The sequence below is a fragment of the Babylonia areolata genome, chromosome 15 (assembly GCF_041734735.1).
Source record: "Babylonia areolata isolate BAREFJ2019XMU chromosome 15, ASM4173473v1, whole genome shotgun sequence".
Lineage (NCBI taxonomy): Eukaryota > Metazoa > Mollusca > Gastropoda > Neogastropoda > Buccinidae > Babylonia > Babylonia areolata.
In genome coordinates, this window is record NC_134890.1 from 32,845,470 (window position 1) to 32,860,362 (window position 14,893).

A 14,893-nucleotide genomic window follows, 5' to 3' on the forward strand; every position below is an offset into this window, starting at 1 on the left:
TTTGGAAATGACCCCAGGCTTTGAGCGCATGTGTATAGTTTTGTGCATCTATCATTGAGGACTTCTCCAGAATTTTTTCAGAGGACAACACTTTTTGTTGCCATGGGTTCTTTTTTCAGTGCTGGCGCCAAGTGGGTGCTGCACACGGGACCTCGGTTTATCGTTTCATCTGAATGACTGGACGCTCAGTTTTTGTTTTGTTGTTGTTGTGTTGTTGCTTTTTTGTTTGCTTTATTTTTCAACAGTAATACTCGTGCTTTTCAATTCCGTTTTTTTTTTTGTTTTTTTTAATCGCATTGTCATGGTGTGATTTCAGCGAAAGGTTGGAAATTTCCCCGGTAACTCCTCACTCTAGTCATTGCAGATCCTACCCCAAATATCCCCATGGAGTTAACTTGGTGGGGGAGGGGGTGGTGGTGGCGGGTAGGCATCATTCTGGGAGCATCACACCGACAGAGTGAATGCCAACTGTCACAACTGTGGGCGGCAGCGAGGGAAATAAACTCGCAGGGGTCACAGTAGTATTCAAGAGACCGTTTGCCTTGCCTCGTGTAGATTTATCCGCAGGTACCTACACCTTTACCAGCAGGTACGATGACCTCCAGCTGAACGCCAGCTTCAGCCTACCCTGGTGGTGCATGCAGCACGGACAAAGCACGTGCTCCACGTGTGCGTCTCCTTGGCCAGTGACAGCGGGTCAGTTCTGACGTTTGTGGCAGTGCGGGCATAAACGGGTCGGCTCTTTGATGACGGATTATCGTCTTGGCCGGCTTATACCAGACAGGCTTCCACGCAGAACACGCGAGTCCAATTAACCTACCAGGCCACATGAACCACACAGCTGGTATAGTGCGAGCCAAGCTTCCCTGATTGGTTTACAAAGCCTGAAAAACAAACCTGGCCAACAGTATAGGGCGAGACAGAAGGGCCTAGTTTATGATGCAGAGTGCGATAGGAGGACGTACAGCTGATGACGTTGGGCAAGGCATGACTGATGAGTTGATGCATACATCTCTCTCTCTCTCTCTCTCAATTAAAAAGAGCAATTCTGAACTTACAAAGACATGTCAGGCTTGGTTTCCCAGTTTCATTTGACTCTGCAGTAAGGCCAAATATTCGAAATGGAAAGAAAGTAAATCTGACGAATTCAGGGTGTTGAAGGTGGAAATGAAGCATATATATATATATATATATATATATATATATATATATATATATATTGTGTGTGTGTGTGTGTGTGTGTGTGTGTTTTGTTTTGGAGCTAGGATGTGTGAGTTGCCCACAGGCATCTGAGTGCATTTTATTTATAATCATGTATGTGTTCACGTCACCCACCCCCTTAAAAAAAATCTTCAGCAAAAACATTGATGGAAAAATTAATTATGTTATAGTACTGTTTTTTTGTGCAAGAACTTGTACTTGTGAACCATTTCTTAAAATTTCATGATGGTTGGAAAAAATTCATTCCCTTTTTTTTTTCCAGCTGGTTTTATGGGATTGATACTGACAAGTTTTCAGCTCTTGATATGACTGTGCATTTGCCTGAGCTACAAACACCAATTACAACTAGCTAATAAAAAAAAAAGAAGTGCTCATTATTACGTGATGCCTGATGAACACGTTCTTTTTTTTCAATGTCATATCAAAAATTTCTATGAAAGATCCGGCTATTTCCACAACGAAGTGAAATCTTCCGACCCACTTTATAAAGAATAATTTATCTCATCCTCACATCTGGAACAACCTTCCTCATCATATCTGTGCATCTGATTCTATTTCTGCGTTTCGCTCATCACTAAAAACTTATCTTTTAAAACCTATCTATAAGCTTCCTTGTTGTCCAGCACCACCCATGTCAGCTCACTTTGGATGTGTGAGTGGGAAACGGAGAGAGTGTGTGTGTGGGAAGCGGTTTTAAGAAAAAGTGGTCATGAATGATTTATGTAACTTGTAAAATTTTTCTTTCACGTAAAGCGCCCTGAGCACTTAGAGTGAAAGGGCGCTATATAAATGTACATTATTTTTTCTTCTTTTTTATATTAAATGCATTGAGCGACATGACTTGCATTGTCATTTTAATACCTTTTATTATCAGATTAAAGGATCCTCATCTCTGCTTTTACTAAACATCCTTGAACAAAAAAAACCCTGTCCAAACCTTTCGAACAAGGTATCACAATTTTTTCCCCATCCCTTGGTGTAAACGAGTAAAATTGCAATGGAAGGGAAATAACTCAATAACATTATGTTTCATTTGTCAGAACGCAGTCAAAGTCCTAATGATGAGAGAAAACATAATAATCATGAACTACTTACAATGCAGGGCCATAATAGGGTTGAAAAGTATTGTCAATACTGATCTTATTGAATTGGAAAAAAAAATCCCACAACAAACAAATAAACAAAAACTCCCTTGGTGTTAACAAGAGTAAAATTGCAATGTAAGGGAAATAACTCAATAAAAATTTTCATTTGTCGGACCACTGGAAAAACCCTTATGATGAGAGAAAACATGAACTACTTACAATGCACGGCCATATTAGGGTTGAAAAGAAATGTCAATATTGATCTTGTTGAATCACAAACAAACAAACAAACAACAACAACAAAAAAACAACCTGGAAAAGAATTTCGGCACAAGTACAGTTATTTTTTGACACATAAGTTTGGGACATACCTCTCAGTCTCATTTTCTCCAGAGGATCAGAAAAAAAAGCCAAAACAAAACAAAACAAAACAAAACAAACAAGAGGCAAAGCCTTCAAGACTCACGTGTGCTTCATGCTTTATCCAGTAAAGGAATCATGAGATTTAAAAAATCGTTGAAAAGTGCTCGGTATTAAATATGATATATAAAATAAACCTGGGAGAATTTTTTTTTTTTTTCAAAAGGCATGCAGGTGGGATGGAACCAAGCATGTTCAGTTCGGATGCAAGCTCCAGGGCTGCAGCACATCTCACATTAAATGACTAAATTTTAAACTTAAAGCAATGTTAACATTTCTTCGTCGTGCGATAAATAGATGTGATTGTAGTGGACGTAATAACGCCTTTTAAATCATGTTTTTTGTGTGTTTTATCATATCTCAATTATTCTTTTATTTTGGTGGTAAAGGAGACGTTGCCATCTCCTTCAAGCACATCGCAACACATTGTAGATCTCTAGATCTGCACAAACCACTCTACATTCTATGTCCAGTTAATTCAGTGTCCACTTTAGAATAATTATCTATATGCAGTAAACACGTCAGTGGTGTAGTTAGTATCCCTGTACGTGTTCTGTCCAGAATTTGTGTTTCTTTCCTTTTGATTGTGAACAAGTTCAAACACGAGGTCATGTCGTCTTCGAACACATCCTTTCTTCTTGTCGGCCAAACTCAGTGGAAAGCAGTTTTTAGAATTTTTGGATTTCAGAACACATCTCAATGAAATAAACCGTTAATGACACAGAAATGCGGCTTAATTCGGGAGACTTACAACCTGTTATTGGTATGACTGTGAAGATTTTTTTCATACTATGTTCAAGCCAATTTTGGTATTGGCAGACAAAGTATTTCCAGAGAAAATGGCACTGCTGAAATTTACCACGGACACACACACACACACAACTGAACACCGGTTTAAAACATAGACTCTCTTTGTTTACACAAGTGAGTCAAAAAGAACAACTAAAAAGCAAAACCAGTAACCTGAACACAAATATAATTATACATAACACACAATATTATATAAACCGACGGGCACACATGTACAAAAAACAAAAAAACAAAAAAAAAAAACAGCAGGCAACTCACACATCCTTGGCATGACAAAGAATACAGTTTCAGTTTCTGAAAGAGGCTTCACTGCGATCGGATAAATCCATATACACCAGATGCCTGACAGCAGCATAATACGTGTACCTGTCAGAGAGGATTTCTTTCTTTTTTTTTTAATAGAATTTTGTCAGAGGATAATGCTTTTATTGCCATGGGTTCTTTTTCAGTGTGCCCAGAGTGTGCTGCACACGGAACCTCAGTTTATCATCTCATCTGAATAACTAGATGCTCAGTTTGATTTTACACTCAAACTTGGGAGAAAGGGCGAGCAAGAACGGGATTCGAACCCACACCCTCATGGACACTGTATTGGTAGAGAAGCGTCTTAACCATTCTGCCACCTTGCTCAGCACACCAAGAATGCCCAATTATGAAGTCCAGAAAAAGAAGAAAAATAATCAAAGCATTCTAGAAAAAAAGACATGTGAATGGACCAATGAGACAGATAATAAGAGGGGAGGAAATGACAGACGGTACTGATATTATGCACATATTCTGCAGGGGAAAGGTGGCCGAATGGTTAAAACACTCATCTGCCGATACAGCCAGTCTGTGAGAGTCTTGGTTCGAATCCCGCTCTCGCCCTTTCTCCCAAGTTTGGTGTAGCGTATATGGATTTGTCCGAATGCAGTGATGCCTCCTTGAGAAATTGAAACTGAAACTGAAACAGATTCCAGAATGGACTGATTGAAATGAATATGGGACTGAGCAAACTTTAACCCCTTGACTGCCACTGATGAGTGATCTTATCAGTGAAGGGCTGTCACCTCACTGAGATAGACTTGAGATAGACTGAACTGTTTTGTACAGGACATCAATCACCATCCTTTATTTTGGACTTCTTCCCATGGGAATTACATTACTTTTTGTTCACCAAAACCAATGGATGACATCACTTAAGACAACATGAAAAATAGTATTTGCACTTTTAAATTTAAGTCATGTCATGCAGATCTATTTTCACCAAGAACCAGTACTTTAAGGCAACATTTGCAAAAGAAACTAGTGGTGATCAGACTACCATGAGTTAAATTCTTCACATGTTAACTCTTCCTTTCTCACACACACACACACACACACACACAAAATCCAAAGCATCTTACACACAGCACGGGTTGTTTCTAGAATACTTTATTAACATCTGTATCTTTGGAAAAGAAACAAAATGCTGAATTCTGATGCAGACTTCATGTAACATAACTATGATGCACTAGAATTCCTTACGTCTTCAAAGTTGTCTTAAAGATGGCTTGAAAAGGTTTTCTTTTCTTTTTGTGTGTGTGTTAGATACATCCTTTCCAAAATTCAACACTGTCAGTATTACAAAACTAATCACAAATTAAAAAGGAAAAAGAATCAGTTCTTGGGCACATTTTCAAAATCTGCCCATGCCAATGCCAATTCCATGACTTGCAAATCATCTGTTACGGAGAATTTTCCCCTCCAAAATCTTTTGCACAAACTGTCCTTTTTTTTTTTTTTTTTCGGTCTTATCTCTTCTTCAAAACCTTCAGTCAATACACTGCTAGCGTTCACAAACGTAATCCAAGACAGTAACCTGGAATCTGTATTCATCCAAACACACATACATGCAAATGTCTATACACACGCTCACACACACACACACACATACACACGCACGCACATCATCTCAATCACTCAGTCATTTGTGTGAATCCCAGCTCAAACTATCAACTAACACACCGACATACCCATTCACCTATTTACAAACAGACAGTCAAACAGCATCGTAACTGAAGGTGCGTATCAAAGCCATGAAATACACAAGCTCCCAAAAACAAACAACAAGCACAACAGTTGTCACTCAGTGTCGCTAGGTTTGCGAGGTGGGACCAGGCCGACCAAGCGAGCACTCTCTTCCACAGAACGCTCTCCTTTCCCCTTGTACTGCTCTCGTAGCTCCTGTCACACACACACACACACACACACGCACACACACACACATACATGCACACACACACACACACACGCACACACACATAAACACACACACACACAAACACACACACACATTCACACACACACACACACACACACACACACACACACACACACATTCACACACACACACACACACACACACATAAACACACACACACACAAACACACACACACATTCACACACACACACACACATACACACACACACACACACATACACACACACACACACACACACACACACACATTCACACACACACACACACATACACACACACACACACACATAAACACACACACACACACACACACACACACATTCACACACACACACACACATACACACACACACACACACACACACACACACACACACACACACACACACACACACACACATCAATACTCAACACTGGATATCCTGTAACCCCTCATGAGGTAAAGAGAGTTATAACAACATCAATCTGAACATCTGAACGGATCAACACAACATAAACTTTCTGACCAACAAAACATGGCAAAGGATAATTAATATTTTTGTGTTGAACAATACTTGGGTCCAACAGTTTGAAAGAGATGTTGGATACCCACTCCTTACCCCCTTACATGCAAAAAGTACATATTAATCATAATAAAACCCAGCCATTCCTCCTTTAACCCAATGAGCCCTGTGCCCAAACACTGCTGTGGCATCAAATTTCATCTCGTTAAAATGGTTTCTATGATCCAAAATAAGCACAAACTGCCTGGAAAGGGAACAAACTGTTACAGTATTACCGGTTGTGTCCGCATGTAATTCTGAGGATAAAAGGAAGATCTCCGCATAGGCGGATTGTCGTTTGCACAGAACAGGAATGTCAGACCCCTGCTGGAGTCTGCACTAGTGGGTCACGGTTAAGTATGTGTAATTAAACAGTATATTTTCTGTGTTTTTTTGTTTTGTTTGCGGTTTTTTTTCAGCATCAGCATCTATATGGCATGGAACCTGCCAAGGCTCTAAACTCCCTAGAGTTGAATGGACAAACATGCACAATTGAAAAAAAAAACAACGTTCAACAGAGAAGTAAATTTATGTACATCATCAATAAAATGACATGAACAGCTGATCCTTGGAAAAACAGATCCCAAAAAATAGCAAATTCAGCTCTACGTCATTACTAGCAAATTCAGCTCTACGTCATTACCAGATGGAAACTTGGGGAAGAACCAATGAAAATGCTGAAGAATAAGCAAGCAGGATGGAAATTTTCATGAGCCCAACCCCTGAAAAAAAAAGCTGTGCTTTCAGAAATCCACCCCTTGTATCCATCAGAGCTCTGTAACCAGGGTTGATACAGGTTTTAACCCCTGGGGAGTTCACAGCTTTGGCAGGCTTTCACACCAAATTGATGCAGAACAAATGCTGAAAATAAACTGTTTTTCCTCCAAATTATGCATGAACATTCAGAAATACTGTAAAAGTTAGCTCCCCTTCTTTGCGGTTTATGCATATAATTATTTGTTGGAACGTGAAAACCATTTTAATGAGAGGACTTTTGATGCCAGAGCAATGCTGGAGTGCAGGGCTTGATGAGTTTGAAAAATTAAGATGATTATGAAAAAAACAAACCTTTAAATCCCCAAAGGTAATGAATTTTAAACTATCATGTTGGGAATCACGATGAAAGTCAATGTATTTGTGTGCTGGCTTATGCTCCAAGAAAGAATCAACATTTTGCTACATAGCTGAAAACTGTACTTCTGGTAGGAACGATCCTTTTGGGCATTTTTTTTTCTTTCCCTTAAATCATTATTCATTTTTTAGGTTAAATTCAAGTGAAACATTTCCCTGCTGTGCTTTACTCATCACTGGCAGAAATTATTGTGTTCTTACCATGGTGGTCTTTGTGTGTGTTTTTTTTCAGGAAAGACAGCCAAATCAAACCATGTCAATTAACAAACCCAAGGGTTTAAAAAAGGCATATCTTTTTTTTTCTCAATATTTTTGTTTACATACCTTTAAAGCTTTTTTTTCTCTCAAGGCCTGACTAAGCGCGTTGGGTTACGCTGCTGGTCAGGCATCTGCTTGGCAGATGTGGTGTAGCGTATATGGTTTTGTCCGAACGCAGTGACGCCTCCTTGAGCTACTGAAACTGAAACTGAAACTAAAGCGTGTATGAACCATGCATATTGCACTAGTAGAATCATGTCTGAGGCACCTCTACTAAAGGCACATAAAAGATAAAGCTATATGCTACAAAAGACTTCATGAGTCTGCCTGCAGTTCTTCTAAAAACTAAAGGATGAAACCACATGCAGTCAATTTTTTTTTTTTTTTTTTTACTGAAGTCAGGACCAGTGAAAGGTACACTAACAGCAGTAACACACACGCTTCAAGATTGACATAACTTTACAGTTGGGCCAACAGCAAAGTGAGAGAGCTGCATTATCAACAATTTCTCCATTGCAATGGGAAATGATTTACAGCTTAGTCTTTTGTGAAGGACTATGACTCTCAAACTAGGAGGCAAAATTGCACTGGCTCTTAGTGCTGCAGCCTTGTGGGCTAGCTGGCCTTTGGGAACTATCCCAACGCCGACTGTCCTAAAATCCTCCTGGCCAAGGGAGAGGGGATGTAACTCTGACAAGACACTCCACTGTAATCAAATTCTAGCCCAGATGGTCGGGACAGCAGTAACTTTCTTTGCTGTGCTGTTCTGATGTTATAGTTCAACACAACACACACACACACACCTGCAGTCAAAAATAAAAGTTGGGACCAGGGAAAGGTACGCTGACAGCAAGCAACACACACACACACACACACACACACCTGCACTCAAAAACACAAGTTGGGACCAGGTAAAGGTACGCTGATAGCAAGTAACACACACACACACACACACACACCTGCAATTAAAAACACAAGTTGGGACCACAGAAAGACACACTGACAGCAAGTAACACACACACACACACACATAAACACACACCTGCAGTCGGCGGTTGCTGTGAAGCAGACAGAGGTAGGTACTGGCCAGGTGGTCTGCCTCATTCTGTCCCCGGCACTCCTTCTCACTGGTCACCTGAAGCGACGGAACTGGCTCTCCAGGAAGGCATACACTGGCACATCCTGCAGCTTGTCCTGGGAACACAGCACAGAATAGTATAATTCACACACACACACACACACACACACACACACACACACACACACACACATATTGGCATGGACAGATTTTGAGCTTGTGTGTGCACATGGTAATAAACATACACTACAAAAAACAACAACATGGAGATGAGTTCATATATCTTCAGTATAAAGTATGGTCTGAACAAAAAATATCTATTAAAAAAAAAAAAAAGTATCTAAAGCTTTGTCAACCCATTTCAATACTCATCATCTCATGCTTATGGTTCTACACACACACACACACACACACACATATATATATATATATATATATATATATATATATATTATCATTATATACATGAAAATTTATATCATATGCAAAATACACACATTTGGTGCAAGATCACACACACACATGAACACACAGAGAAAGAGAGAGAGGCAGAGACTGAGACAGGTGGAATGATCAAATTAATAGAGTATGAAAGACAGACAGACAGGCATACACAAATCAAAAACTAACAAATAAATATGTTTTGATGGAACATTTGTTTCAAGGACCCTCCGGTTAGTTTTCTTAGGCTAGTGTGTTGTCAGACAGAGAGTGTATGCTTGGCAATTTGTCAATATCACAGCTGCAATGCCTAATGAAAACTGTAACTTTCTAGCAACCACAACAAGCTTTAAGTGAAAAAATACTGTTGACTGATGGGCAGCAAATCGAAAGAAACAACCAGAAGGGCATGACAGGTTGCTGGTTGCAGCCGTGGTCAGTGTAGGTCCTGGGTTTGATTCTGGTATTGGTGAGTGCTTGGTGGGTTAAGTGTGGAAATATGTTGTTGTTGTTGTTTTTTTCTGATCTCCCAGGTCACTACGGATTGTCTTACCACCACCTGACACGGTTTGTCAGACCGGACCACAGACATAATCAACACCTCTACTTTCAGTTTTCAAGGACAACAGACGATCGCCTTCACAGAGACAGCGCTGAATGAATTTATCAACAAGACAGCCTTTCTACCCTGGGCTTCAACATTATAATACTAAAAACGTCACATCTAAATTAACACCCTACCGTTTTGTAAATCAGTCTCAGTTCTTTCGTCAGCTGTCGAAAAAGTTCTCTTGTTGACGCCATCTTTGGTCAATGAAACGAGGAGGCAAGGTGTCTCTTTACCGAAAAGCAACTAAATTGACAAAGTCTTCTTCTTCTTCCTCGTAAGTGACCACAATCATCATTTTGATTATTCTGGAGTCGTGTGTGTGTGTGTGTGTGTGTGTGTGTGTGTGTGTGTGTGCGTGCGTGTGTCGGTCACTGCGTGTGTGTGCCGCTGTGTGTGTGTGCGGTGTGTGTGTGTGTGTGTGTGCGTGTGCTGTGTGTGTGTGTGTGTGTGTGTGTGTGTGTGTGTGCGCTGTGTGTGTGTGTGTGTGTGTCAGTGTGTGTGTGTGTGTGTGTGTGTGTGTGTGTGTGTGTGTGTGTGTGTGTTGCGACTTGTTGCCGAGCCCAGTGATGAGGCATTGTTCGCAGTCTGGCATTCTATTATTCCAGGACCACACAACTATGACGATGGTTATGGTGATAAGTATTGTAATTGTTGTCCTAGTCATTTTATTTTCAGTCTTATTTCTTTTAAAATAAATGTTGATATTATAATATTATTTTCCATTCAGTCGTGTGTGTCAGTGTCAAGGTGTGTGTGTGTCAGTGTCCGAGTCAGTGCCGCTGTGTGTGTCAGTGTGTGTGTTGGGGGAGGGGGAGGGGTCAGTGTGTGTGTGTGTGTGTGTGTGTGTGTGTGTGTGTGTGTGTGTGTGTGCCGGTGCCGTGTGTCTCAGTGTGCGTGTGTGTGTGTGCACCGGGTGTGTGTGTGTGTGTCTGCCGTGCGTGTGTGAGCATACGTGCGAATAAGAAAGTGACGGAGTGTCATGTGTGTGTTGACTGAGTGAACGAGACAGAGCCGCGGAGAGAGAGAGAGAGAGAGAGAGAGAGAGAGAGAGAGAGAGACAGACAGACAGACAGACAGACAGACAGACAGAGACAGAGAGACAGAGAGAGAGCGAATGAGAGTGTCGTTTCTAACTCACGATTTACTTCAATGTTTCACTCCATAAAGCTTCCCCACCCCCTATAACGAGACAGACTGAAAATGCACAGCTGTCACACGGTTTCAGTTTCACTTTCACTTTCTCAAGGAGGCGTCACTGTGTTCGAAAAAATCCATATACGCTTCACCACATCTGCTAGGCCGCAGATGCTTGACAGTGGCAGCATAACCCAACGCGCTTGTCAGGCCTTGAGTGCATGCTTATACATTTAGTGTGGACCGATCAGAGTGGATATCTTTTTACATGATTTTGTCAGAGGACAACACTTGTTGCCGTGGGTTTTTTTGTGTTGTTTTTTTCAGTGCGCCAAGTGCGTGTTGCACACGAGACCTCCGGCGGTTTATCGTCTCATCCGAAAGTTTGATTTTCCATTGAGTCAAACTTGGGAAAAGGGACCGTGGCGACGGACGGAGCCTGCATGAGAGGCCGGATTCACTGAGTTCAGAAGAACCCACACCCTCACGGACTCTATATATTGGCAGCTTAACGTCTTAACCATTCTACCACAGCTGTCACAAGCTGTCACAAGGAGGACAATGAGTTGTAACATATACTCAGGGTAGCTGAAAGGTATCCCGGCTACTTTAAATGTTGTTGTTCCTTGACATATAGGCCCTACTGTACATGTACCAGTGTCCAGGTAGTGGGCGAGTGTTGGCTTCTTCTCATCAAACAGTCTTGCATTGATTAGAGTCAGCTTCTTCTTCTTTTTTTTTTCTTTTTTTTTTCCATGCCGCGCCGGGGAATTGTTCGGCTTCCATTTCAGCTGGGGGTAGTTGTTGTGTGCATGTGTGAGAATGCGTGTCCTTCACCTTTTTCTTTTCAGTTACGACGGTTCCAGAGCAGGGAGGTTACTCCTCAAAACCCCAACTGTTGTTGGCCAATGACTTTGTGTGTTTTCCCTTTGGTTGAATGAAGACGGGCGGTTGAATGGAAAACAGACTTTGTGTGTGGATATTATATTATTTTAACCCTTGCTGGGTCAGCTTTTTCTTTCCGGGATCCCCAGCTTTAGGGGGACCGAGCTGCTGGGTTCCGCAGGCGTCACTCAACCAGGGAGGGAACTTGGGACAGTCCTGAACCCTTCCCCCCCACGCCTATATTTAACCCCACCCCAGCATTTATACCTCAGTTCAAAGCTGGCAGACAGGTTAGTCATTATCTCTGACATAAAAACAGACAAGAAAATCACGATGACGACCCCCACCCCCTCCCGCCGGTGTAAGTGCTGCCATCTGCCGCCCAACAGACTATTTACAAAAGACAAGAGCACGGCACTGTCCACTCCCATACACAATCTGAAAAAAAAAAAAAAAAAAAAGCCTGCAGAGTGGGCACACCAAGACACGCACTTCATTGCCGCGTTTGACTGACGGAGTCATTTATACCAAAGGAACTTGTCAGTGTTCACTTCGGTTTGCTAGCAACCTGTTATTGGCGTAACACACACACACAGCCACACATCTTCTGGCCGACAAATCAACGTTGACATTGTGCATGCATGCCACCGAGTTATCAGTACGGACAGCTATCCAACGTGAAAGACTACATCTGTAGCAATTTCCTGGCAATGTCCCCCCATAGTACAACAAGCATTGGTAGAACTTGGTGGCTGTCCTCTCTTCCTTCCCCTGGGAAGGTCCTGGCAAATGGTCCTGATTGGACAGATGATGGCGAATTCCAACAGGCATGGAAGGTCATTTTCGTGACTGGTCGTCGGGCGACGCGACACACACACACACACACACACACACACAAACACACAGTTCCTCGCTGAACTAATGACATGCCCTAACCCTTGACCGTTCATGTCCATTAACACGAGCTGCTAACAGTTGCTTCCTGTACTCTCACCACGTGGTCAGACCGTGGACGTGTTGCAATGTCCACACCAGAAACATCAACACACATTTCCGTCCTATTATTCCCATTATTCATTCTTCGGACTGGAGTGTGTCGATCTATTCAGTATCGTGTTATCGCCTAATCGCAATTCGCCAAAATGCTCTCTCTCTCCCTCTCTCTCTCTCTCTCTGTGTGCTTATGTGTAATTAAGTAAAAGGTCATGTCCATGTTCAGTCTGGCATTGCGTGATGTTGTACAAGTAGTGTAATGACCCATCCCACGCCCACCTTCCTGCACCCTGGTTTTGAATTATGGTCCATGGCCAAAGTGCAATAAAGCAGTTTCGCGTTCGCTCGTGCGTCCGTTATCTCTGTCTGTTTGTGTTTCTCTCTGTCTCTCTCTTCCAGCAGGCGTATGTATGTATGTGTGGAGTATGAAATTTTGTTTAATGTACCGTTAATACTGGTGATTGTAAACATTTGGTTTATTATTTAAGGTATTAATTGTCACGTTCGAATATTATCGATTAAAAGCAAGCAGGGGAGTTGGGCGAAAAGTATGTATGTGTGTGTGTGTGTGTGTGTGTGTGTGTGTGTGTGTGTGTGTGTGTGTGTGTGTGTGTGTGTGTGTGTGTGTGTGAGACAGAGAGAGGGTTGGATGGATTGTCATGATGTGTGTTGGAAGTTTGTGTAAATTGAATTAGATCGTCATTTGTATCTAATGAGTTTTTCAGTGTACGTACAAAACGCTTTTTGCTTTATTGGAGAAAAAGCGTTGAATACGCATTCATCATCATCAACATTATTATCATCATTCTTCTTCTTTTTCTTCTTCTTATCATTATTATTATTATTAAATGTTACATGTCAAAATTGTAGCGAGGAAAAAAATGGTACACGACAACGATACATTTCTCCAAAACTTCAAACTATATTCACATCCACAAAATCCACAAGGGTGCTGTCCTCTGGCGAAATTCTGTAAGCGAAATCCACTCCAATAGGAACACGAATAATATAAATTATGCAAACACTCGGCCTGACAAGCGCGTTAGGTTATGCTGCTGTCAGGAATCTGCTTAGCAGATGTGCTGAAGCACATGTGGGTTTATCCGAGCGCAATGACGTTTCATTGAGAAACTGAAACTGAAGCTTCTTCTCCTTCTTCTTCTTCTGCTTCTTGTCCCTCAACTATATGAAGAGCCATTGGGACGCGGCAAGGAATATTTGTTCACCAGATTTCTCCAGGTCTTTGTGTCTTCTTCATCTTCTTCGTTCATGGGCTGCAACTCCCACTTTTACTCGAGTGAATACGAGTGGGCTTTTACGTGTATGACCGTTTTTACCCCGCCATGTAGGCAGACATACTCCGTTTTCGGGGGGTCTGTGTGTCAAAGCCTGGGTCTCTGCAAATAAACAGACTGTATCAACACACTATGTTTCATTGTTTTACGACATGAAAGTTAACTAGATACTGAAGCAGTCTTCAGATGTTGGAGAAAAAAACAAACAACGTTGTTGTGGAAGGGGAGAGGACGAAAATAGTATGTATAAAAAACAAAACCTTCCTCCGCCCCTTCCCTCCATCCAGTTACCTTAAAACACAGACACACACACACACACACACACACACACACACACACACACACACACACACACACACAACAACAACAACAAGAACAACACACACACGCACACACACACACACACACACACACACACACACACACAAAACAAGCACACACACACACACACAGACACAGACACACACACACACACACACTTACAAGCACACATGCGTGCAGACACGCCCATGGAAAGCAAAGCGAATGTTATACAGATGCAAGAACAGCAGATAGTTGAACCCATAACCGTCGGTTCAATACACTTTGCCCATGGCCAGACCACACAGCCGAGAGAGATCAGCATGCCATCACCTCCGAAAAGATTCTGAGATCTCAAGGCCTGACTAAGCGCGTTGGGTTACGCTGCTGGTCAGACATCTGCTTGGCAGATGTGGTGTAGCGTATATGGTTTTGTCCGAACGCAGT

The 14,893-nt window shown here is 41.8% G+C and overlaps 1 protein-coding gene across 1 annotated transcript; it reads right to left on the minus strand.

The window, feature by feature from the left end:
* Positions 1–4,931: 4,931 nt before the first annotated feature.
* LOC143290333 (protein FMC1 homolog) lies at positions 4,932–10,033 on the minus strand. The gene is given in 4 exon segments (XM_076599686.1): positions 4,932–5,741; positions 8,753–8,847; positions 8,850–8,904; positions 9,971–10,033. Coding segments are annotated over 4 exon segments (315 nt in total). The 3' UTR covers positions 4,932–5,639.
* Positions 10,034–14,893: the final 4,860 nt, after the last annotated feature.